The sequence below is a fragment of the Miscanthus floridulus genome, chromosome 16, assembly GCF_019320115.1.
Source record: "Miscanthus floridulus cultivar M001 chromosome 16, ASM1932011v1, whole genome shotgun sequence".
Lineage (NCBI taxonomy): Eukaryota > Viridiplantae > Streptophyta > Magnoliopsida > Poales > Poaceae > Miscanthus > Miscanthus floridulus.
The window spans coordinates 13,686,028-13,713,110 of NC_089595.1; the positions used below are offsets into that span (position 1 = coordinate 13,686,028).

General features: G+C 44.8%; 1 protein-coding gene across 1 annotated transcript; it reads left to right on the top strand.

The window, feature by feature from the left end:
• The first annotated feature begins 2,942 nt into the window (after positions 1-2,942).
• LOC136514330 (protein ACCELERATED CELL DEATH 6-like) lies at positions 2,943-5,716 on the top strand. Its single transcript, XM_066508315.1, has 3 exons — positions 2,943-3,600; positions 4,133-4,668; positions 4,750-5,716. Exons 1-3 carry the CDS (start codon positions 2,979-2,981, stop codon positions 5,491-5,493), a joined length of 1,902 nt encoding a protein of 633 aa, XP_066364412.1. The 5' UTR covers positions 2,943-2,978; the 3' UTR covers positions 5,494-5,716.
• Positions 5,717-27,083: the final 21,367 nt, after the last annotated feature.

Below are 27,083 nucleotides of genomic sequence, written 5' to 3' on the forward strand. Positions count from 1 at the left end.
GTGCTGCCGCAATTTTCAATGGATTCTAACCTATTGCCTTTTTATGTAGGAGAAGGACCCGTGGGAGGGACTCAGCGACCCCAATCGTCTTCGTCGGCGCTGCTGGTCTGTGTGCACCGCATCGCCTCGCCACTGCACCGACACGCCACTGCCCTGCTAGCCTGACTCCACCGCCACCCTAGGTATAACCCCCTCCTCCTTTGCATGCATGTTTTATATGGTCACCTACACCTCGGTGACTTCGCCGCCCTAGACGTGGGACCACTTCTACGTCGCCGAGGACAGCGAGTTCGGCACCGTTGCGGCGTGGATCAAGGCCGAGTTCTGGGTGAGTCTTCATCGCACTAAATTGGTCAATACTACGCATTCATTGGTTGTTCTTGAAATAATGAAACGATACATGATGTCTGTATGCAGGACTTCTTCAGGTGCGACGAAGGGTTTCAGGACCGGGTGGCACGAGTGCAGGACAAGGTCTGTAGGTCCCGACTCTCGGACCTGTACCACGAGACGCGGCTCCAGTGCATCATCAACTACAGCGCCGACATCCTTGGTCAGGTGGTGAGGAAGGCCGATGCCAGGACCAGGACGCTCACCAAGGAGCAGTACCTCTCGGTAAGTACGAAACATTAATACTGACTCCTTCCATGAAGAATAGGTAGGCTTCATTTCATCTTCTGACATATCAATAACTTGATGGCATGCAGCAATGTCCTGATTGGTGCGCCAGGCACCGCCTCTGCTGGGAGGCCATTGTGGACAAGTGGCTCTCGGAGGAGTGGGCGGAGAAGCACAACATCCGCCGGGACTTCCGCCTGCAGATGGGTGGGGCACCACACCACCAAGGCAACCGGAGCCTCAGCGCGTACGCCCAGACATGGGTAATCTTCTTTGTGTTTTCATCTTTATTTATTTATTCTAACGCTCAATTCTCATTAATTGTAATCATCTTTGTGTTTTCCTCGCAGTCCCAGGCGCACCAAGGCCAGGAATGCAACGAGTTCATGGCGTACGCCCTGGCACACAACGGCAAGGCGACGGCCCCGGAAGTCACCTACAAGCCGGCGGATGGGCCCGAGGCGTACACCAACGCGAGCGTCCACAGCAAGCTTAGCGAGTACACCTCGGCGGCCTACGAGCGCCATGGGGAGGACTTCGATCCGGCCACCCAGCCCCTGGACACAGATCTCTTGATGAGGCTGGGAGGAGGGAAGCAGCATGGCCGGTACTGGATGGCGGACAGCACAGTCGACTCCGCCTCTGTTCCCATCCTCGCCGAGATTCGAGCAAGGAGCACGAGCTCCTCCCTCCCCATACGCTCTCGGCAGCAGAGCTCACAGCAACAGATGGCGGAACTCCAGGTTAGTACTGTTTTATTCGTCGTTCATTGCTTTTACACATCTACCTTGCCTTTGCACTGTTTAAACATTGCGGGTGGAATGTTGCAGGCCGACTTGCGAAGGTTGGCGGCCTAGGCAGAGGCCCATCGGCTGGAAATGGAGGTTGTACAAGCCCAGAGGGCGGCCGAGGCGCAGAGGCTGCAGGACATGTTCAGCTTCATGGCGAGCCTTCAGGCCTTGCCAGGTGTGGTCGTGCCCCAGTCGCTGCTCGCTCTAGTTGTGGCTCCTCCTCCTCCTGTAGGGACTCCGGTGAGTATATATGGTTGTTTATTCCTTTAGGTTATGTGGCCCTCCTGTAGATACTCATGAATTCGCTTCTCCTTTGTGCAGCCACAGTCGGTGGGTTCGAACCCGACTCCTCAAGGTGGCCCTTCTCCACAGGCTGGGTGGCCAACTGGCCCTCCTCAAGGTGGCAGTTCACACTCCGGGTGGGGAGGCCGGCAGTAGGTACCGTTTATTTGTTTCTTTTCATGTTGCATGGACTTGTGTTAGACTTAGCCTTATGTTGGACTACTACTAGAGACATATATATATATTGTGATGGATATTGTCATAGATGATGCGAATGTATGTGATGGATTATGGACAATGGATTTGTATGTGATGTATTATGGATGGTGGATGTGTATGTGATGGGTTATGGATGTGTATGTGATGGAATATGGATGTGTATGTGATATATCCTGTGATGTGTGTTGATATATATGTGATTTCTTTGTTTGTGCTGATGGAAAGCAAAAAACAAAAAAAATAGCATTTTCCCCCTCTTTGCCAAGTGCCACACTCGGCAAAGAGGGCTTTGCCGAGTGCCGTGACCATGGCACTCGGCAAAGCTGGGAAGCAGAGACCCAATTTCCCAGCTTTGCCGAGTGCCAGAGCCATGGCACTCGGCAAAGATTTTTTTTATAAAAAAGAAAAAATTTCTTTGCCGAGTGCAAGAGTATGGCACTCGGCAAAGAATTTTTTTTAAAAAAAAGAAAAAATTCTTTGCCGAGTGCCGCTGAGGTGGCACTCGGCAAAGAGGCCGTCAGAGTTGACGTCGGATTTTTTTTTGCCGAGTGCTGACGTGACACTCGGCAAAGGCTTTACCGAGTGCCCGATATGTGGCACTCGGCAAAGAAACCTTTGCCGACGGGTTTTTTGCCGACTACTCTTTGCCGAGTGCGACACTCGGCAAAGCCTTTGCCGAGTGCAATAGGGGCTTTGCCGAGTGCCCTAAGCACTCGGCAAAGAGCCCGTCTGCAGTAGTGACAGGAGAAGTTCTTAAACATTGTGAAAATGAAAGATTATCAAAAGATTACAGCTAGTTTGACTGAATCAACCCCCGCCTGCAACTGAGCACACTAGACAATTTTTAGCATAACTTTGTTATCCGCCCCGACCAATGTAAATCAGGTGCAGGTGGTTATTAAATGCTTCGTTCTAGTATACTACCAAAGTAAGAAGTTGCTAGGAAGATGGGCCCTCCTCTTTGTATACATATACAAATATAAACCACTGGACCTATCCTTCGCTGTGTACATGTACTTGGCTGTGCCTACTACCCAGTTTAGGCCGGCCGCAAACAACATAGCATCGATGCACAAGCCACACACAATGAACCCCCAATTGCTCAAAGCTGTCTCCAATGGCGACGCAGACCTCTTAGCACAAATCCTATCCACGACAACAATATCTGAGGAGAGCCGCTGCGCATGCCTAGGAGGCGTCACAGCGGAGGGCAGCTCTGCGCTCCATATCGCAGCCCGCCATGGGTACCTGAAGCTCGTCGAGATGATCTGTGATCAGGACATATCGCTCATCAAGGCAAGGAACAACCTGCTCGACACGCCTCTGATCTGCGCGTCAAGATCTGGGCATGTGGATGTGGTTGATTACCTCATCCAGCTTGCTTCCACGCAGCGAGATACTGAGTATGTATTGAGGGCATGGAACTCCAGTGGGGCGACGGCGGTCCATGAGGCTGTTAGGAACGGCCATGCATCGGTCTTGGGGAAACTCGTGTCGAGGGACGCAAGGCTTGCTGCGGCGGTTGATGGGCAAGGTGTCTCCCCACTCTACATGGCGGTTGTGTCCGGCCGGGCTGACATGGTTGACATCTTGATAAGTGAATCTCGTGGAGCTAGTGTGAAATTGCCGGCGAGGTATGCTGGACCAGATGGACAAACTGCACTGCATGCTGCGGTTTTTGCTAGACATGGTACGAGAACATGAATTTTTTCCTACACATTCGCTACATGCCATTTCAGTTTTATATGTACTTTATTTTATATCTTTGATATTTTGTGCTAACATCATATACAAAAATAGATCGAGGTAGTACAAGATTGGCGTGGTATTTTCTTATAGAAATAGAAAATGCATCTGTAGACTTGGTAGTGTTTGGTAATAAGGGCATGTTTGGTAGACCTCTTTTTGTTCGTGATTCTCTGTGTGATTATGTGGCTAAAAGTGGTTCTCTTGAATAAACTACACGTAAGAAGTGATTCTGCCTCTAGAATAAACTATACGTAAGAAGTGGATTCTGCGCGGCAGGTAAATCAGGAGAAGTTAGTTTTTTTTCCAACTCCCAGCCCTATATTATTTGAGAGAATCAGCATAGAATTATTTGTCTATAGTATACTGTTTGTCAGAGCTTTTCCTGGATTCAACTCTAAGAGCTCTACCAAACAGGCCTCAAATGTTAAGTGTTCTCTTTTACTGTAGTGGTAATCTTTTCTTTTCTTTTTTAGCTCAAGAAATGTGCGAGTCCCTGCAACGCTGGGAGCCAACGCTTGCGCAAAAGGCTGACAGCTCTGGAAGAACTGCCCTTCACTATGCAGCGTCATCTGGGAAGACCGGAGTGGTCAAACTTTTACTGGTCAACAGCTTGCTTGCTTATATTCCAGATGATGATGGTCTGTATCCTGTGCACTATGCTGCTATAGCCGGCAACTCTGAAGTTATCCACGAGATCATGGAGATATGCTCGAGCTGCGATGAGTTGGTTGACAAGAAACATAGAAGTATTTTGCATTGCGCCGTCGAATCTGGGAGGACTAAGGTGGTGCGGTACATCTGCAGGAACCCAATGTTTGCGAGCATAATGAATGCGGGCGATGATGAAGGAAACACACCACTACATCTGGCCGTAAAACATGGGAACGTATTCAGCTTCGGCCTTCTTATGAGGGATCTTAGGGTGAATCTTGGCATTATTAACCATAAGGGATTAACACCATTAGATGTTGCCAGGAATGGGTGTACCAATAAATATTCATTCTCAATTGTACGACCCTACATCATGCACTTTCAACTTTTCTTTTCTTTTTTCCTTTTTGGTCTCATAATATTATTTCCTTTTATGCAGTTCTTTGATGCTTACATCCGCTTATCCTTACTCCTCTGTGAAGCTTATTCCAGTCCATTTGACTTGGAAGATGAGACGGAATCCAGCAGATACTATGATATGTCCCAGAGCATTTTATGTCTCTCAGTGCTTATTGCAGCCGGTTCATTCGCTGCTGCTTTCACTCCACCTGGCGACTACATTACAGATGGCGAGGGTGCGGGCATGCCACTGTTTCAGGGGAAGTTTTATTTCTTTAATTACGTTGTGGCAAATAGCATGTCATTTTATCTGTCCACAATTGCGACATGCCTGCTTATGCATGCCAGTCTAGCAAGTACACCCAGAAGAGATCGCCACAATTACCTCGTAACCTCTGTTTCACTGGTCTTAGGAGCAATTTTTTTTATGTTTCTGACATTTACGAATGTCGTACAACTAGCATTGGACCCTCAAAATAGCTGGAGGGAATGCCTTCTCTTTTACTTCATCTTCGTGGTGGAACATGCCTTCGCCATTTGTTTTGTTTTGCCGGTGTCAGAGTTAGCAATCCCAGCATGTGTCCGGGTTTCAATGAGACCACGGACGAGCAAATATCCCTGGCGGGACATGCTTAGAGTACTAGCTGCAGCTAGTATTCCTATTTCTGTGCTCTGTGCTTTTATCCCTGAGGTGATATCTGTCGTTAAAAGAATCCAGCCTGGTAAACAAGAGTCCTGTAGCTGGCCTGGGTGTCATGATGCAATTTTCCTGCACCCTACTTGAGGTTCTTGATAATCCCTGTATGTTCTGAAACTGGTAGTGTTGTATGACATTGCTTTTCTCAGCTAATGTTGTTCTGTGCATCAAGAGATTCTGTTCATGAGCTGTAATTCTATCTCGGCCGCCTTGCTCTTGTGCTGCCGGGCACTTGTAAAGGATTTAGTTTGATCTTTGTAACAGATTTTATTTTCCATGTACTACCAATGTTAATTGCTGGTTTAATGAATACAAGATTGTGTGCTTTTTTATAGCAACAAGATTGAGGCAAACTTTAATTGATGATCTGTGCATACTGAATCTCAAGCAGTTTTTAACAGCGAAAGGTTTTTAAAAGGCATGATCGAAAATGACTTGGCATACCCAGCTTGGGGACGATGTTTATGTGTTGAGGGCCAATGTCTTTGACTCCATTTTCTGTGACTATTAGCTGGAAGGCTTTGTGTGGTAGTGTTACCATCTTGGCCGCTTATTTCTGTTTCCTTTTAGATGAACCTTGCAATTGCATTTTGCTCCATATTTCAGTTATAGATTTGGTGCGAAAAAGGCATAATTTTACTTATTATTAGTTCAACTAGGTTGAACGCAATTGTTCGAATTCTTCGCGTGCAGATGCTTTTGATGCACAAAAACATCTGTAATGCTTTGTTGGACAGCTGAACCTTATCAACCTGTAAATGTTCCTATATATGATTTGAAGAACCACCAATGGTGTTCTGAAAGCTTTAGGAAGGTAGCGGTTGATTCCAAACTTGTCAGCTTGAAAAAGTTCCACATGGTTTGTGATTTGGAGGTCATGTCTTTGACTTTTGAATAATGGCGTAGAATTTTTCTCTCCCAACAAATCAGTCATATAAATCAGCACAAGCCGCCTATAGACCAGCCGAACATTGTTCGGCTGGTCTATAAGCCGCTTATACTAATTTGTACGGCTAATCTGGAAGAGAAAAATATTGTACCATGGCTGATAAGCCGGCTTATAATGGCAGCCGAACAGAGCAATTGCACAGCTGGTGGTTAATGAGCTTGGCCTCAGAGATAAACTAGGTCGAAATTGGTCCTCGGAGATCTGGTACCGGCCGGTTGATTCTAACCATACCGGACGCGGCACATTAGTGACGTGAACGTGGCGAACGGCACTGCCTGCCATGTGGTCCTATTGTTGGCTCAACGTGGGGTCATCATAGATGGACAAGTGGTGGCACGCCATGGGACCTGTAGGATCAAAAAAAATTTTATTTTTCAGCCTTTTTTTAAAAAATATTCACAAATAAACCCCTGGTGGTTTGATTTTCGTTTATGGACCCTAAACTCGGCGCCATGGCTTTTGACGCCGAGGAAATACGTCTCGGCGCCGAGGTCTTGGCGAGGCGTCGGACGTGACGGTGACCTGGCGCCGACGTAGACAAGGCCTTTACGCCATAGATCTACCCTATAGCTCTTGGCGTTTGAAATAAACCAAGTATAATTGTTCTAAGGAACATGCAACAACCACATTGCGGTTCAGTTGGTTAGGACACGCGCGTCTTAGCCCAAGGGCTTGTGTTCAAACCCCAGATTTTTATAATAAATAATAGAATAAGAAAAATTATTTCGAGAAACACGCAATTATCCCATTGTGGTCCAGTTGGTTTGGACACACGATTTGTCCACAGACCTGGGCTCGAACCCAAGCAGCAAATATTTTTTTGTTAAATTTTTATTTTTATAAGCAATTACAATAATATATGTTATTCCTTTATTATTAGCGGATTGGGTTTCACCATACACTGTATATTATTGTTCTATTGTTCCATCGTGCACTGTATATTTAATTTGTTTTTTATTTGCTTTTGAAACATTCGCACCTTGATCAAGTTGAGTTGAGTAACGTGTTTATATATATCTTATTTCTTGGCCGTCCTTTTACTTACATGCATATGACTTTTGTCATCATATATAAGTTGAAGGCTTTCGAGACAAGAGTAAATAAATAAAAGAATTTATTTTACATTAAGTAAGTGTAATTTTCTTTGCCTCCCTATTTCAGTGTTGAGCTCTTTAATTTGCATACCTCCCTATTTTACATGAAATAGAATTAACAAGAAGAATGGGCTTAGGGCCTGTTTGGAATGCGGGATTTTTCCCCATTTTCTGCATTTTCCCTGTGAAATTGAACTGATTCCTGTGAAATTCCTGTGTGATTCCTGTGAAACGGGCCCTTAATGTATTAACTAAGAGCTTCATATTATCATCATTTAGACTATTCAACTAAGTTTGGTGAGAAACGGAGGAGGATCTCCCCCTCATAAAAAAGCACTACTACTGAGGTATATAAACTTATAAATAAATAAATACATCCATGATTATGATAATATAAGGAGGATTTTGGATTTAGATAATATATAAATAAATGCACCTTGAGATGTATCCTTCATCCAAAACAAATTACAAATTAGTGAATAGTGTTCTCTAATGTTAATAATAACAAAGTTTGGTGGAACCCAGGACGCTAGTAATAACTAAGTAAGCAAAAAAAAATGATTAATAAATGCAACAAACAAAATTTGTCTACTGGATTTGAACCTAGGTCCCGCTAGATTTGAACCTAGGTCTCATGTTAGAGCCAAACATCCTAACCAACTAGACTACAACTGAGATATAGCATGTTTCTCAAAATAATTTTTCTTGTTCTATTGCTTATAAAAATATAGCAAAAAAAGATTCAATGCTGGGGTTTGAACCCAGGCCTTTACTTTAAGCTAAGTCGCACACGTCCTAACCAACTGAACCGCAATAGCATTCTTGCATGTTCCTCAGACCAATTATACTTGTTTCATTTCAAACGCCAAGAGCTATAGGGTAACAGCTTGGTGTCAAGATCTACGGCGCCGAGCTCGGCGCCAAGATCTATGACGCCGAGGCTTTGTCCACGTCAGCGCCAGGTCACCGCCACGTTCGACGCCTCGCCAAGACCTCGGCGTCATTGGCCATGGTGCCGAGACATGTTTCCTCGGCGCCAAAAGCCATGGCGCCGAGTTCAGGGTCCATAAACAAAAATCAAACCATCAGGGGTCTATTTGTGAATATTTTTAAAAAAAATAGCTAAAAATAAAAAAAATCGGCCTGCAGAAGCCGATAAGGCATCCGCGTCAGGCCGTCAGCTAACGATGAGATGTGTATAGAATCAGCTGGAGAAATGTGAATGGAGTGAAGGGTAAGACGATAAAGCCATGCTGTCCTCAATTTTTTTAACCTTGAACCATGCCTCAAGTTTTGAAACAAGGAAGAAGGAATGGTCTATGTTTGAACTTATCAGCCATGGTACAATTTTTTTCTCTCACAACAAATCAGCTTCAGCTGACTTATCAGCCGCATAAACCATCAGCCGAGCAACACTAATATTTTTTATGATCATACACCAACCGTGTCATCCATGAATAGGGTCCGTAGGATCCCATAGAGTATAAATGGGACAAGTCATGTGATATGATCTTATTCTATATTTATTACACTTATTTTTTTATTGTAGTATGGAAATACATTCACTGTCTTTGCATCGATTTTGATCCGCAATACTGCCGGAGTAAAAGAAAGGACCTAAGGAAGAACACATGTGAAACTTTATGATTTTTTATTAGTAACAAGTAAATACTTTTTGTGGACATAAGAAACTTGCGATATCGATGGGGGTATATAAACACCAATTAATCAAGAGAATCGACAAATCAATTGATCAGAATCAAATTTGTAAGCCTATTTGGACATTGAGCATTCAAGCATAAGAATATAAGATTCTTTACAATGAGTAGTTAGAGGCACAACTTTAGAAAAGATAATTTGATAAAGCTTCAAGGTGACTGATACTGCATCTCTCGTGCTAATAATCTCTCGATTAGCTTTCGGCTGGCGCTACTGCACCTTGGGCCCTGCGTTTCATTATGTATTTGAAGCAGCCGAAGATGGCACCCAAAACTGCTGCCAGCACAGACAATGCTCCTGCCACCACACCCCAGGCAGGAACTGGTTGCCGCCGGTGTTGGCAACAACGGTGACGTCGACGTGCGGCTGGTCCCCCGGCGGTGGTGGCTGCGAATTCGGGCCGGACGACTTGGCACCACTGCGGTCAACAAAATCGCAAAAACAAAAAGGTTAGTTATTAACTACACAGCACAAAAAGGTCATATAAGCTTAATGTTAACTTTTTTGTGAGATCGTTCTACGTCTCTAATAATCATGGATTACCGGGGTCAAATTTGTGGTAAGGTGATCACTTTTACTTCCTCTTAATAATGAAACACATTCGCAAAAAAAAAAGTCGAAGAACATTTTCCTTGTGCCCTTTTGAATTTGTGGTCACCGTATAAAGCCAGCTACGAGCTGAGAGTCACTACCGGAAACGTTAAATTTGCTTAGTGTTTTTATGTTTGCTGAATGTATTTCCTCGGGCACTCGGCGAATAAGTTCTTTGCCGAGTGCTACGTTAAAAACACTTGGCAAAGAGGGGTTTGCCGAGTGTAAAAAAAACACTCGGCAAAGAGGGTGTTTGCTGAGTGTTTTCTTTTTTGCACTCGGCACAGAAATAAAATCTTTTTTCTGGGAAAGAAGGAGAAGAAAAAAAATGAAAAAAAAACTTTGTCGAGTGTCCAGATCTAGGACACTCGGCAAAAGACAAAATCCTACTTAGTTAACCAGCCCCAGCGCCCCACCCGACCACCCCGCCCTTCTTCTTCCCCAGCGCCCCTCCCCTCCCCCTTCTTCTTCCCCGACAGGCGCCCCTCCCCCTTCTTCTTCCCCGGCGGGTGCCCCTCCCCTCCCTTCTTCCCCAGCACCCCTCCTCTCCCTGCCGCCACCACCGGCGCCCTGGCCCTCCCCCTCGCCCTTCTTCTTCCCCGGCAGGCGCCCCTCCCCTCCCCCTTCTTCTTCCCCCGCCGGCGCCCCTCCCTTCCCCTTCTTCTTCCCCCACGGGAGCCCTCCCCTCCCCTTCTTCTTCACTCGGCCAGATCCGGCCCTCCCTCTCCCGGATCCGGCCGGTGGCGACCGGATCTGGCGGCGGGCCCTCCCCTTCCCTTCTCCTTCTCCCAGTCGGATCCGGCCCTTCCTCTCCCGGATCCGACCGGTGGTGGCAGGATCTGGCAGCGGGCGGCGTGGTGTGGTGGTGGCGGCGACAGCTTTGGTGGTGGTGGCCGGCGGCGGGGCGTGGTGGTGGCGGCGGCGGCTTTGGTGGTGGTGGTGGTGGCGGCGGCGGCGTGGTGGTGCCACTGGCGACTTGTTTTTTCCCCGAAAAATATTTGCCGAGTGTTTTTTTTGGCACTCGCCGTTTGAAAGAAAAAAATCGGTTTTCTGGAAACTACCTTACTGGCCATTTCTGAGTGTACACCACTGTCTTGATCCCATGCACATCACTAAAAACATGTGCGCTAACACTCTTAACACCTTGATGGACACCGGGGGGACATCGATGGATTCTCTAGCCACACGCCTAGACATGCAACACTTGGGAATTAGGAAGGAGCTGCATCCCGTGGAGCTAGAGAATGGCCAGTTCGAACTTCCAGTTGCGTCATGAACATTGAAGAAGGAAGAAAAGCGTGCACTTATTTCTTTCTTCAATGAACTCAAAGTCCTGACGGGGTACTGTGCGAACCCGAACAAGCTAGTGAACATGAGAGAACTCAAGTTCAACTATGGCCCTATGAAGGCCCATGACTGTCATGTCATTATGACTCAGCTACTCCCTATTGCTCTGCGTGGTATCCTCCCCCCAAAGGTCCGTGCCCCAATCATAAAGCTTTGCTCGTTCTTCAACGCGATCTCAAAAAAGGTCATTGATGTATCCACGCTAGAGCAGCTACAGCGGGACATAGCCGAAACTCTCGTTAGGCTTGAGATGCATTTCCCACCGACTTACTTTGATATCTCATTGCATCTGCTCATTCATCTTGTTGACCAAATTAGAGCCCTTGGCCCAATGTACCTGCATCATATGTTCCCTTTTGAAAGATTGATGAAAGTTTTCAGGAGGTATGTTAGGAACATATTTAGGCCAGAAGGGGCATGGTTGAAGGATGGTCAACGGAGAAGGCCATTGAGTTCTGCACATATTATCTAGACATCAAAAGGGTTGGAGTTACAGAATCTCGTCACGAGGGAAGACTACGTGGCAAAGGAACGATCGGGGAGAAATCTGTTATAGTAGACGACTCTGTTTCTTTTAGACAGGCATAGTTCGTTGTTCTCCAGCAAGCCGAGGGTGTGATGCCATACATTGATGAGCACAGGCAATCGATGCAAACTCTGTATCTGAGCAGGTCACAGGCTTGGCTGGATAAAAAACATAAGGAGGAATTTATCAATTGGTTGCGACGTCGCTTGCTTGAAATAAAGTTGGGTAATCAACTGGATGCCTTAGCCAAGGGACCTTCGAGTACAAATCTTAAGTACCAAGGGTATGAGATCAATGGATTCACATTTTTGCTGAAGGCAGCTCTTTTTCGCTGTCAGTGGGTCCGGCTCGAGGAAATCAACACTGACAGCAAAGGATTCACTACAGTTGATCTCACTAAGACCGCATACAAAGACGACCCCTTCGTCCTTGCAAGAGATGTTATGCAAGTCTTCTATGCAAGGGACAACAAGACAAAAGGATGGCTAAAAGTAGTCCTAGAAGGGAAAAAGAAGATTGTCGGTGTTGATGGAGTGACGGACGAAGAAGACTACAGGGGCTATCAGGAAATGACTCCATTCAGGGCGAACGTACCCCTACCTATCCTTCAAGAGGGTGACGAACCTGCTTACGTACGGCTTGATCACAATGAGGCCCTCATTGTTGATGCACCTAAAGATAGTTAGATTATTGTTAACTACATAATCATTATGCAGACGTTGTATCAGTAATTTACACTAAATATCTAATTTATATTTTATGCGCATCTCTATAATTTAATTATTGACTATGTAATCAAATATTGAGATGATGTTGACAAACCCTATTATTTGATAATTATAGACCATTAATTAATTATCATAGAATTAAATAATAAGACACAAATTTTTGTGTTATTTTAGAATATAAACTAACTGCATTATTTCTATTAACAAATAAATAAAGAAAAGCAAACTAACCGAACTCCCTATCCTAGCTTAGCGGTTAAGGCCGCGCACTCTGTACTCTGAGACTCGCGCTCGAATCCTAGGCGGGCCAAACTTTTTTGATTTTGCATTTATTATTTAGTATTGCAATACGATAGGATAAAAGAAAAAATAAAACCAATCTAACCGAACTCCCTATCCTAGCTCAGCGGTTAAGACCCCGTGACCCGTGCTCGAATCTTAGGCGGGCCAAACTTTTTTGATTTTTCATTTATTATGTAGTAGTAGTGCGTTACAACGGGATAAAAGAAAAAGAACAACTAATTCTAACGTAATCCCTATTCTAGCGTAGTGGTTAAGACTCCAAACTAAGAACCCTGAGACCTAGGTTCGAATCCTAGGCTCGGGATTTTTTTTATACTTTCTATAAAAGGCTACGATGGCTGGCAGCCCAGCTGCTAGGTGTCAGCATGGCAGGGCCCATCACTGTCGGTTTTAATTTAAAAACCAGTTCCCAGAACCGGCATAGACGGCAACCTTCACTGTCAGTTTTTAAACTAAAACCGACATTGATGTCTAGGTGCTCCTCACATGCCAACAGTGCTCCCACTGATCACCACAGCAGGAGCACTGCTCCCACCTACCGTGATAGCTAGCCTATAAAATGGCGCCCTGCTAGGGAGCCTCTCCATGCATGTTGGTTTCATCTAGAGCTTATCAGCCATGATACTGTGTTTTCCTCTTACAACAAACCATAGATATCGTTATGCGTCGTAGTCCATCAAAATGGTGCACACAAGAGGTACTAGAAGAATGCTACTGAAGATAGAGCAACGCCAAAGATTGGAGATGCCACGAGGTTCACAGAGCCATCTGCTGTGGTGCGCATCTGGAAAAAGGCCATGTACAGACAAGGCGGATTCATCGATGCCATCTTGTCATCTCCAACCGGTATAGCTTGTAGACCACCTCGATGCTGCTGTTTGACCCTAGTTGGTGCTAGAAGAATGCTATTGAGGTGGTTACATTATAATGTGTTGATACACATTGATTGTAACATTGACCTATACGCAAATAGGTCTTTGTTATCGTATATGAAATTTTAGTGTAAGGTCTTTGTTATCGTATATGTAATTTATTTCTAATATTTTTGTTATTTTTTGATGTATTTCATTACTATCTAAATAAATATATCGTTGTTGTTAAAACTTTCCCACTATACTATCTAAATAAATATGTCCTTTACATATATGTACCTTTACTGTCGGTTCTACTTACAAACCGGCAGTGATATTAACTTTCACTGTCGGTTCTATTTAAAAACCAGCAGTAATATTAACTTTCACTGTCCGTTCTACTTAAAAACCGACAGTGATGTCCATGCCGCTATATAAAACAAACCGTCGGCCACATACATCGATCCCACCCACCCACGAACTCTCACAGTCTCATTTCTCACGTTTCACTCTCACTTCTCAAGAAATCCACTCTCTCTCTACGTAATTTGGTCATGGCTCCTGCATTTTCAATGGTATTGATATGTTGTCTTCTCCAATATTCTATCTATATTCATTTGATCTATATTTATATTCATGTTTCTTTGCATTCTACATTTATATATATTCTTATTCCTTGCATTCGATCTATATTTAATTATGTTGCCATATTTTACTTGAAAGAATTTTTTATGCATATATTTTATGTTCATTTTTTTTGCATTTTATCGATCAGGTGGTATGAACAACGGACCTCCCCCACCACAAGAACCAGGTTTCCACCCTGGCGATGAGTCATTTGCTCCTAATGTGGCCATTTCACGGTTCCCTGTTTCAGCTATTATATGAAATATTTTCCAACATCTTTTGTTTTTTTATGCTAACAAATAAGTGTAATTAGTTTAATATCATTGTTGCAAACATATATGTCGTAGACTATATCCTCAATAGATTGGCTGCGAACAGCACTTAGCTGGTTCTTTATCTCGGACAGATTTATAACCGGCAGTGATGAACCATTTCCAAAGTCATTTAATAATTTATAAAATTGAACCAAAAAATTAGGGCCGCCTGGGACTCGAACACGGGTCTCGAGGGCTAAATTATGGGGGTCTTAACCGTTGAGCCAGTCGGAGGAATTCGAAGGATAGGGAAAAGATATCCTACTTAACCCCTAACTGCTACACCCCCATCACTGCTGGTTGGAGGAATGGCCCGGCAGTGATGTTTCCTCATCACTGTCGGTTTATAATTAGAACCAACAGTGATGAACCATTGGTATAAAAGCGCGGGTTGAAATTTTCCAAATTCATTTCAACCCCACGCAAACCCCTCCCCCCGCGCCGCCGGAGCACCACCCCGCGTCGACGGGCACCACCGTTCCCCGTGCACCCGTCCACCACCCCCCACACCATCATTCCCAGCCCCACGCTCCTCTTCTTCGACGCCGACGCCCATGCACTGCCCCACGCCGGAGCACCGCGCCGTCCGTGCCGTCATTCCTCATCCACGACGCCGGCCGTGCCCCTCCTCCTCCACGCCTGCACTCCCACTGCCGAGCCCTTTAGGAGCACACGGACAACTACTTTCCCACCCCCACGGTGAGTGCGTGGCTCACTGCCCGCTATGTGTTCGATGAAATGCCCCACGGTGAGTGCAAGGGCCCTAGTTAATTGCATTCACTCCTGACTCAGAGTTACTTTTTTTGAGGAAAACAGGAGGGTGCAGGCCCCTACTGTGCTTTTATTATAAGACTCAGAGTTACTTGAATAGATGTTCCTGAGCCCTGACCTGTGGTTTTCATTGAAAAACTGTGAATCATGACACTTGTTTTCCATAGAAAAGCTATGAATCATTACATGTGTTTTCCATAGAAAAGCTGTGAATCAGTAGAGGTGTTGTTGCTTACTTGAATTAGTATGCATGGTTTATATGGAGATGTGGATATATCAGAATCCATGGTTCAAAGTTTTTTGGAACAAAAGGACCATTGTCAGAGGAAAAGTTATTTTTTCTCCAATAGTTTTTAGCAAGTAAGCAGCCGGCCTAATTCTAGTGCATGTATATTTATGATTTAAGATTTATTAGGTTGTTGTCTTCCCAGTAGAGCCGATTCCTATTCGATTGAGTTACAGGCTGCTTGGCTAAATTATAAGACTTAGTTTGCTTTTGGAAACCTGCAAGCACACATGTACAGGCAGCTTGGCCAAATTATGTCATATATGCTTCTACATGTTTGGTGTGTGTAGTCTGAACATTTGAACAGAGTATAAATTCTTGTTTATCGAGATGCACTGAATATATGTCTCACACATGATCTAGCACAATAAGTTCAGACAAGTGCTTGCTAAATCTCTCCAACTAATAAGGTCATAGCTGGCTAAGCTTTTCAGTACAAGTGATCCATGGAGAGAATACAAAGCTTCAAAATGACACATAGCTTCAAAATGGGATTTTCTTTAAATTAATTCACCATGAAATGATATTGACTATTGAGTCACATCGTGTGTTTTTGTTCAAGGTCAACTATACCAAAAATCGGTAGGTGTGTAAATCCTACCTGTTCTGTGTGCTATATAACCATGGCTATGAAAATCCTAGCTGTATGTGAACTTAATATTATGATACATCATGTTTGAATGACAACCTAATTTACTTAAATGTATAGGCAACCATGGCATGTTATATAGTGCATGTTGGTCACATGCTTGGGATTTATCGAACCTGGAAAGATTGCTATGCTCAAGTCAATCGCTACTCTGGTAATTTGCATAAAAAATACAACACAGAAGCTAAAGTTTTGAGAGCCTACTATAGTCATCCGGCCTACCTTGCAAACCATGGGCAACCGGACTACTATGGTCCAATGAATTGCAAACCATGGCCATCCGCTGGCATTGGAGATGGAAGAGAAGCCATCCGCCGGAGATGTGAAGATTAGGAGAATTGCTCCTTGGTCTTAGAAAGATGTCATACTTTTATTTATGGCTATGGTCATTGCTTTTCTTATTTAGAAGTTGATGTAGGCTTAGTTTCGTAGAACAGTAGGTGGACTTTGTTGTATGTGGTCAATCAAACAATGAATTTGTTCTAGGTGAACATATGCTATTATTTGACTTTGTATGTGGACTTATTATTAGACTTTGCATTAAACATATTATATATATAATATGAACATATGCTATTAGTAGTTGTCCATAGCCAAAACTAACCATGATCGTGTCACAGCCATGACTCATCGTCGCCTGTTACCCCATCGCCGAAGAACAGATCGGCAACAAGAAGCGGCTGATATCGCTGGGACGGGAGAGCTGCATGATCCGACAAACGGTGATGGTGTCAATCAGGACGGTGAGAACGAGCAACCATGGACCCCGTCCGGCCTGCTCGAGCTGGGTCAAAATGACCAAGATGGCTAGGTAACTTTGGTATCATGTGACTATGTAGCCACACAAGCTAATCAATTGAGAGGGTCATAGCTTACTTGGTGTCTCTAGCAGGAGCCTCCGTCGGCCGAGGAGCCAGAGGGTTCGGGTAGCAGGAAGGCCAGATCCAAGCAAGGCGTGTCAAAGATTCCTATTGGTAGGAATGCACACTGGCACATCACTGAGTTCGATGAATTCAGGGATCCACTCTAGCCACCTATAGCTTTGACCAAATACAAGACTATCCTCGAGTTACTTGTAAGGGTCTTCATCCCGATTAGGTACAGGAAGTGGAATGGGAAAGATAATGACCCGTGGAGGGCTCCCGAAAGTGAAAAGGATTACATATGGGATATCAAGATCCTAGAGTATTTCACTTTTCCAATGGAGTATGACAAGTAGGTAGTCAAGAAAAAAGCAAAAGAAATTATGGGGACATGCTTCAAGAATTTCAAGGGGATATTATACAAGAATTTTGTCCTCCAAAATAAAGAGCCGAATTTCGATGGTGGACAGTTTAGCAAGCAGAAGGACTTCTGACAGGATTTCAAGGAATACAGGTTATCCGAGGAGTACTTAGAACTGAGCAGGAAGAATAAGGAGAACTCGCAGAAAGCGACGAATCTTCATCATCTCGGCTCTCGTGGCTACGCCAAAAAGATGCCAGAATTTAAAGCAGAACTTGAAAAGATGGATCGCCTTGCTGAGGAAGGCGTTTAGGTTGAGACCGCCCATTGAGAGCCAAGATCGATATTATTCTGTATGGGGAGGAATGTATGCCACGCTGAGGACGAGAGCTTTAGCTCCACAAATCCACCCATGAGCGAACTCATCTAGAGGATCTCCCAGGTAACTGAGGAGGTGAGGCAAGGGACTCGCACTTCTAATAGGGAGAAAGACGTGCTCACCCAAGCACTCAGAACTAAGGAGCACCCTAGTCGCACTAGAGGAACCGGTGTTGTTCCTTGGAAACTAGCATTCTCCGAAGAATCTCACACTTACCGGAGCCGCTCGAGGGGTAGAGCGGATCAGGAGGCAGAGTGTTTAAGGCGACTAAAAGAGATGAAAGACAGAATGGACGCACAGATTGAGGCAACTGTTGAAGCACGAGTCCAGCAAATTTTGCTATCCAAGGAGTCAGGAGTACCACAAAACCCTACTCCTACTGTCTTTTGCCCACAATTTAGGGGTCGCAGCAGCTGCGGATCGACCCCGCTCGACGAAGAAGATGCGAATGTGCCTCATCCGGTCGATGACATCACTGAACCCGTCAATGTCAAGTTGTACATCTATCAGGAATGGACAAAGGACAAGGTGGCGCTCGGCCAGGCCTGGCCTACGGAAGACGAGACCATTAATGGCCGCCCATTCCACAGGGGTACGCTCGCGTCACCAATGACAGAATACTTGATAAGAAGTATAACAAGATACACATTGAGTACCCTACAGCGGAAGATAGGCTAAAACTTGGTCATAACAAGGCTCTCAGGTGGCATGGCGCAAGCGCTTCATTAACCTTGACCACCAACTGTCCTCTGATGATGAGGACGACTGCGAGTCTTCGCCCACCCGCGATGATCACTCACCATCTCCCAACAGAGATCACTCCCCTCCTCATCCCTTGCCATCACCCTCGAGAAGATAGAGGTCTCCTTCTATTCCTCCTCGTTCGACTCCATCTTCATCAGCCCCGAGAAAAGAGAAGACTCCTCCTCCTCCTCCTCCTCCATCTTCATCAGCCCCGGGAAAATAGAATTCTCGTCATCATCCTCCTCCTCCTCCACCTCAGCCCAAAATAAGATCAAAGGCATCCTCGTAGTCGCAGAAAAGGTCCTTGCATTTGGTCGCTAATGCTCCCAAAGTGGACCAACAAAAAAGAAAAAGGTCATTCAGTGGCAGCGTTACAAACTTGATGGAAGGAAAATTTACAGCACACATCTCGAAGGAAGATTGTGTTAGTTTCTTCAATCTCTGTGCCTCACTGCCTCCGTGTTTGTTGAAGTCCAAATTCAAAAGGCAAACACATAATCAGTACGCTACAATAAGAGCCGATAAAATACACAATGAAGATTTAAGGTAGATACAGAAGTACGTCGAAGACAACCCCAAATTAACCATGAAAGAGGCCGCGAACATCTATTATGATGTACAAGGGACGGGAACACCGGCAATGAAGTATGAAAGGGGCAATCTTTTGGTTCCCGATGACGAGTATAAAAATTTGACAACATATATGCGCCAGTTGCATGAATATTATATGGCTCAAGCAACAAAGACGGAGGACTTTGGTTTTAAGGTTATTATCCGTTCGTCATATGTTTTTCATTATCGTGAAGAAGAGAAATTCGATGTCGAGTGAGACTGCTTGTTCCAGCTATACCAGAAACGCTCTCTCGATTCACAAATGTTGAGGCTGTAGACTATGTAAGTACCTTATACGCACGATATTATAATTAACTACTCTCTCAAGACACAAATTATTAACTTTTAACCAATTCCCATAATTTTATGTAGGTGTATAGCAAAATTTTGTATACTAAAAAGCAAATGGAATAACATAGGCTTCTTGGACCCCTTACGAGTCAATGAGAAGACATGTTTAGGCCTCCATGGATGTGACGTGGAAGACTTGAAAGAGAGATTGATTGCTGTTTTCGATGAATTCAAGATGGAGAACAAAACCCACATACTTCTAGCCTACAACTACGAGTATGTGTTCTCAGCTTTTAATTTTATGCTTCTTTTTTCGTTAGGATTATTCGATAATTAGGATTCTGTGATTGCAGCAACCATTTCGTCTTTATTTGTGTCAATCTTGCTAAAAATCTAACCGAGGTGTGGGACTCGAAGAAAAAATCATTTCATCATCTGGATACACTAGGGGTAGTGCTAAATTAGTAAGCGATCCTAATAACATATTATTTTCTAGTCACACATATCGCTTTCTAATGTTTCTCCTTTTAATGTTGCACAGTGTCCGAAGAAGACATATCGGTGAGACGCAGGTCCCATTCAAGGTTGTCGAAATAGAGGGGAAGTACCTAAAACAACCGGTGGGAAACAATAAATGCGGATTTTATGTAATGTGGGCAATGCTTCGCTACATCGGCGGGAAATCAGAAGAAGCAGATAAGTTGGTGTGTATAATCCCCATTTCATTTATGTCTGTTAATAATTCAACAAAATGATTTACTGATTCCTCTTTGGATATCATTTTTTTAACGACAGCGCAAGAAATATAACCATGAAAGACTGTTAGACATAAAGATCGTCGCACTACAATCGGAGCTGGCAAAATTCATCTTAGCCGAGGTATTAGAAAAAGATGGAGTATTTTTCATTGCACAATCCGTGAAGTTCAAGGACTAGTATGGCCCAGAGCGGCTCGCTAGATTATTGTAAGAAGTCCGAGAAGCATGCTTCATCTTATCGAATAATTTCTTTTTTATTTTGATGGATCGAGATCTTGATAAGAACAATTGAACTATAACCGTAACATTTGTAATGTTTAATATTGATGGACCTGTCGTCTACATAGCATATATAAAGCGAAACCCGATTTCACGAAAAAATATAAATTAAAATAAATTATAAAACAATAAAATGCAAACGGACCATCTCTGCCGGTTAGCAACAAACCGGCATTGTTGTCGTAACCATCACTGCCAGTTAGAGACAAACCGACAGTGTTGTCGTAACCATCACTACCGGTTAGAAACAAACCGACAGTGTTGGCTTGCTCAACACCACCGGATTGAACCATGAACCGACAGTGATGATTACGATAACACTGTCGGTTTGATCCATGAACCGACAGTGTAGGCTTACTTAACACTGCTGGCTTGAGCCAATAACCGACACTCTTGAAGCAACCTTCACTGTCGGTTGGGACTACAAACCGGCAGTGTTGTTCAACTGGACACTGCTGGGTGGAGCCAGAAATCGACACTGTTGCCTGTAGATCAGTGTCGGTTTTGAAGGACCGACAGTGATGTCAACTCCCTATCACTGCTAGTATGCCACTGTCGGTTCAAAATCCGACAGTAAAGGGGTTTTTTTGAACCGATAGTGATGTTCAGATCTAGGGTAGTGAGTAGCAACCAACGCAACAAAGACGATCAAAGCGCTCTTGCTAATGGCGACATAACAACACATGTTTAGAGCAGAACAATTCCAAGGGCAAAATTAAATTTTAGCATGATTCCACCTGTCTCTCTTAGCTCTTGAATCCAAACAACATACGGCTAATTTGAGCTAGCTAAATTAACTCAACGCATCATTAGCCTGCCGATCCAAATGGCCGTAGCTACTAGCAGCATATAGCAATGGACACAGATTATGGAAAGCAACAACGCTATGGCTACTAACAACTTGGCAACTTTGCTATGTTAAATTGTTAATTACTTATGGGTCTCCTTGGAAGAATACCTAAGTATGTGTGGCTATCATGCATGTATGTATGTGTGGCATGTGCATGGCCTGATAACAGCGTAGCACATAAAGGGACCCTCGCATCTGCTGTTGCTCTCCTTCCCCACTTATGAGAATTTATTTATTTATTTATTCATGATGATGACCATGGACCATATATTATATATGCATGCAGCAGCAATTATACTAGACTGCTGTTCGATCAATCAGTCTGATTGCAGTCTATCAGTCTGTTAGCTTGTTGGTTTCAGTAAGCCAACAGTGTTTTCCTCTCCCAACAAATTAGTATCAGTCGGGCTTATCAGCTCAGAAACCAACCAGCGAACAGGCTATATGTATGTACAAGCATGGTCGCCGTCGTCACTGTGTCATTATTCTGAAATGGTCTGTAATAAGGACCACGCCTGGTTAATTAATAATAATCTTTGTCAACACTAATAGTAGCTTCCCAACAAGGACTTTTTAACACCCGGTTGCCGTCGTTAGTTTTCCCCTGCGACAGTGACAGGGAGTACGTTACGTTTGCAGATACGACCAAACTGTTGGATGGAGTTTGGTGCGGAATTTCTTCGTCACATCACCTGCAAAAATATCTTCAGTACATACAAGCCGACGAGCGTCCAGTGCAGATAGAACATTTGCAATGCAATATAATGCAACGCAACGCTGATGAAAAAATTAAATTAAATTAAAATACAGCATGTATGGCCGTGTGTGCGTGTTTAATTAATTAGCACTCGCTCGCTCGACAGCGTTGACAGCACACCAAACTTCAATTATATTTGTTAATTAATTGAGTGCCGATTTATTTGTTGTAACAAACTCCATGTTGTTCATTTCATTACTCATTAGCATGCGAGGCTGACACGTTTGCCACGTACGAGAATGCACGCGCCCCTGGTGTGGTCGTTCACCGGCCGGCTTTGTTGTAACAGTTGGGCTTAATTTAACTGAATTTGGCTTCTTTTCATGTATTTTTGTGCACTTGATAAGTCCATTTCAGTACATAGAATAGAACTACTAGTATGGTATGTTGTTGGCGTTGCCGTTTCACAAAATAGACAACTGCTGAGGAATTACTATCCGTAGTACGTCCTTTAGTTGAAGCACGTTCTGAACCAAGTTAGGCTTTGTTCGTTTGTTCTTCAACTCAAAGGGGATTGGAGAGGGTTGAGCAGTATTTTGACTTGCAGGGGATCTAATCCTCCTCAATCCCTCCCAACCCCCTTGGTTATGGGATCCAACGAACAGGCCCTTAGAGAGATCATTGATACTTGAGTGTGGGCGTGAGAAAGAGACCGTTTCCTTTGAACGGCAGGGCACCAGGGGAAATTCGGCCCCGGCTAGCCTTGCTAATGGGTGAGATCGCAACCCATTTCCAACCCATTCCAAATGTAGTTAGCTATTTTTCAACTCTCCACCCCACCCCATTCTAAATTAACGTAGACCCAACCCAACCCAACCCACTGTATCTTGGATTGCCGTAGGCTGCCATGGGTTTTGCATGCAGCATACTTAGAATACTACATATCATAGCATGCGACTCCGTAGCATACTTGGAATAATACAGAATAATTTAAAAGGAACAATTTTCACGAGATATTTAAGCGCACAACAAACAAGCTCAAGTCTTTTCCTGCAGTCAGTAGCTGAGAGAAAGCACAAAACTGCATGCTAGAGAATCATGCAGGAAAACTGCATGCCTAGCCTTGCAGGTGAAACACCGACACCTGCAAGAACCGCAATAGCCTGCTCGCCAAAGCGAGCCTTTCACGTCGCGGCCTCATCAGGCTGCGCGGCAGCGGCAAGAGCGGCACGGCGGACAGGACGAGCGGCGGCGCGGCAGCGAGCCAGAGCTCGATGCATCACGCGTGGAAGCCATGGCCGCAGGCCGGCACGACGCGCACGGCGTCCCCGTCCGCGAACTCGGCGAGGCAGATACGCACTCCACCGCGGCGCCCACCACCGCGACGATCTCCGCGGCTGCGACCGAGGAGTTCGCGGCGTAGCGCACAGCGGCGTCGAACACCAGGAATAACCCATTCCAATCCCAACCCGATTTGCTAGCAAACCCAGCCCATTTGACCTCTAAACCCATTACCACCCGTCCAAACAGTTCCATAATACAAACCAACCCAAAAACCCGAATTATTACCCGATCCATTAGCAGGCCTAGCCCCAGCCCATGAAATTTGTATGGCCCAGTTCCACCCAATTCATGCCCATCGTGCCGCCGGCTGTATGCCCACAGGCCACAGCCCACTTCTCCTTCTCGTCCTTTCTTTTTTCTTGCTTGCTAGGATTGCTAGGATTCTGAGTCAGACGGCAATGGCGGCGGCGGCGACTCCCATGCCAGATTGTCTTGCGGCCGGCGAGCCTGACGACGACCCGCACCGTATCTACCTCATCCTTGTTATTCCGTCGACGCTGAACCTGGCTTCCTTGTTCCCATTTTGGCGAGATGGGTCTCAGGAGCAGCGCCGGCGAGAAGCAACAAGGACAGCACCACCGCCCCCCTGCTTCCGTCGACTTGGCCGCCTCTCCTTCACCCCCCTTCGCTAGGTGATTCAAATGGATACATCTGTGTATGTATGACAGTTCGAATTAGCTTCAGAAAAAGGCTTTGAAATGTATTGTGTTTCTGTGCATTTTTCTTCGGCTCAACGCACCCGTACCTCGCAGTGGCATTGACCCTGAGATTTACTCTCATTGCATCACCTCTGTCCTTGTGGGCTATTCAGTGAAAGGGACAGCATAAATCTCCCAATTAAATGAGCGACGTGCTATTATATTTGAGGCCTCATTATATTTGCATTTGCAACTCTTAGATAAATGGCCAGAAATCCATTGACTGTGTAGCGGTCTATAGTCTTCTAGGATTATTAGGCAGCCATCCTTTGATAGATCCTTCGGGTTATCAGAACAAAAAATAGCAATGTGGCCTCACGAAAGGCACTGGAATGAACCGGCTCTAGAGGGAAAAGATTTTATTTTTCATAAAAAAACTCTAGAGACACAAGCTATGGACATTGTGCATTGGGATATATAATTGTTTCTTTGCATGTGTTTCTTGAATTTTCTATATATCCTGTAGGAATTTAAGCAAATTCTGTGCATCATTAGAGTGAGCAAGCAAAGCAAGCACGCTCAACTCAGTAGCGGATTTCGGCCTTGGGCTGCTGGCGCTGCAGCCCAAGTCCTAAAGAAAAAACAAAACCAATGTTTTCAGGTGCCTGGGACAACAATCTAATACAACCAATTAGTACCATTGAAAGCACAACTCACAGGAGACAATTCACAATTTTTTCTATAGTCAAACAATGACAATATTACCTCTTACCAGAACAACCACAAAAAATCAGGCACCTGAAATATAGGAGAAGTTCTTAAACATTGTGAAAATGAAAGATTATCAAAAGATTACAGCTAGTTTGACTGAATCAACCCCAGCCTGCAACTGAGCACACTAGACTATTTTTAGCATAACTTTGTTATCCGCCCCGACCAATGTAAATCAGGTGCAGGTGGTTATTAAATGCTTCGTTCTAGTATACTACCAAAGTACGAAGTTGCTAGGAAGATGGGCCCTCCTCTTTGTATACATATACAAAATATAAACCACTGGACCTATCCTTCGCTGTGTACATGTACTTGGCTGTGCCTACTACCCAGTTTAGGCCGGCCGCAAACAACATAGCATCGATGCACAAGCCACACACAATGAACCCCCAATTGCTCAAAGCTGTCTCCAATGGCGACGCAGACCTCTTAGCACAAATCCTATCCACGACAACAATAGCTGAGGAGAGCCGCTGCGCGTGCCTAGGAGGCGTCACAGCGTAGGGCAGCTCTGCGCTCCATATCGCAGCCCGCCATGGGTACCTGAAGCTCATCGAGATGATCTGTGATCAGGACATATCACTCATCAAGGCAAGGAACAATCTGCTCGACACGCCTCTGATCTGCGCGGCATGGGCTGGTCATGTGGATGTGGTGGATTACCTAATCCAGCTTGCTTCCACGCAGCGAGATACTGAGTATGTACTGAGGGCATGGAACTCCGGTGGCGCGACGGCGGTTCATGAGGCTGTTAGGAATGGCCATGCATCCGTCTTGGGGAAGCTCATGTCGAGGGATGCAAGGCTTGCAGTGGTGGTTGATGGACAAGGTGTGTCCCCGCTCTATATGGCGGTTGTGTCCAACCGGGCTGACATGGTTGACATCTTGGTAGCTGAATCTCGTGAAGGTAGTGTGAGATCGCCGGCGAGCTACGCACTACTACAGAATTTAACTGTAGGGGCGGCTCTAGAACCTCTGTAGGGGTGGCTACGCCAGCCGCCCTTTCCAGGGTGTTCCTACAGAGGGTGCCTCTGTAGGGGCGGTTTCCTGACCGCTCCTGCAGTTCCTCTGTAGGGGCGGCTGGTGTTTTCAGCCGCCCCTGCAGTGCCTCTGTAGGGGCGGCTGGTGTTTTCAGCCGCCCCTGCAGTGCCTCTGTAGGGGCGGCTTGTGTTTTCAACCGCCCCTACAGTGACCTCTGTAGGGGCGGCTGGTAATATCAGCCGCCCCTGTAGTGGACTTCTGTAAGGGCGGCTGTATCACCAGCCGCCCCTGCTGTGTGTATTTGTAAGGGCGGTTCAATCAAGAACCGCCCCTACAGTGGATTTTCAGGCAAAAAAAAATAATTCAAATTCAAATCTGACCATATATATATATAATTTAAATTCGAATCTGGCCGCCACAAATATACATATATACATCCACAAACACAAGACCATTAATTAGAACATCATCACAAGTCATAATTCACAAAAGTCCATCATTACAACATAGTCCATTATAAAGTCAATCATTATAACATAGTCCATTAAGAAATCCATAAGTCCACGTGCAAAATAAAGTCCAAACCGTTCCAAAGTCTGATCCAAACCATACCATAAGTCCACATTGTCATCAACGGCCTAGGGCTAGCCTATCAGTCTCACGAAGGTGTTGGTATAGAGGATTACTACCTAAGTCGGAAAGAAGATGATGGTAAGTGCCTTTATGGTACACAATCTGGTCCATTATAAAGTTGCAAAGGTTGCCGACCATCTCTAAGAGCTCGTCATCCTTGTATGGATTCTTTCTCGTGTCTTTATCTTTCTCCAACTACAAGAGAACAAGTTTAGGTTTACTATATCACAACATATGCGAATTTTTCATACTACGAGCGAAGAGGTTCAAACTTACCAGATTGGGATTTCTGTTGTAGCCACCGATGGTACTCATCATAATACATGTGTAGTATCCACAATGTAGACTCCCAGGCTTCTGCTTGGGGCACTGTGTGTTTTGCATATGGAGACGTTAAGTAATGCTATTGACAGATACGTAATATATGGAGTACCAAAGTAAATGACACTTACCGCACATAGAGTTTTGACATACAACTTTTCCTTCCTATTTGGATGATGCCTCCCCTTATGTTCCTGGACATAGTGCCTGAATGCCCTGTTCCAATGGTTTTAGCAAATGCAACTTGTTAGTATCCCACATTGAACCTTACAAGTATGTATACAAACATAGTAGCTAAAATAAGGATTGTCGATATGTATACGTCTTGACAATCGCTATGAAGTCTTTGTATGTCTCGACTGGGGAATCCGCTGAATCAAAGACCCATGCCATGCTATGT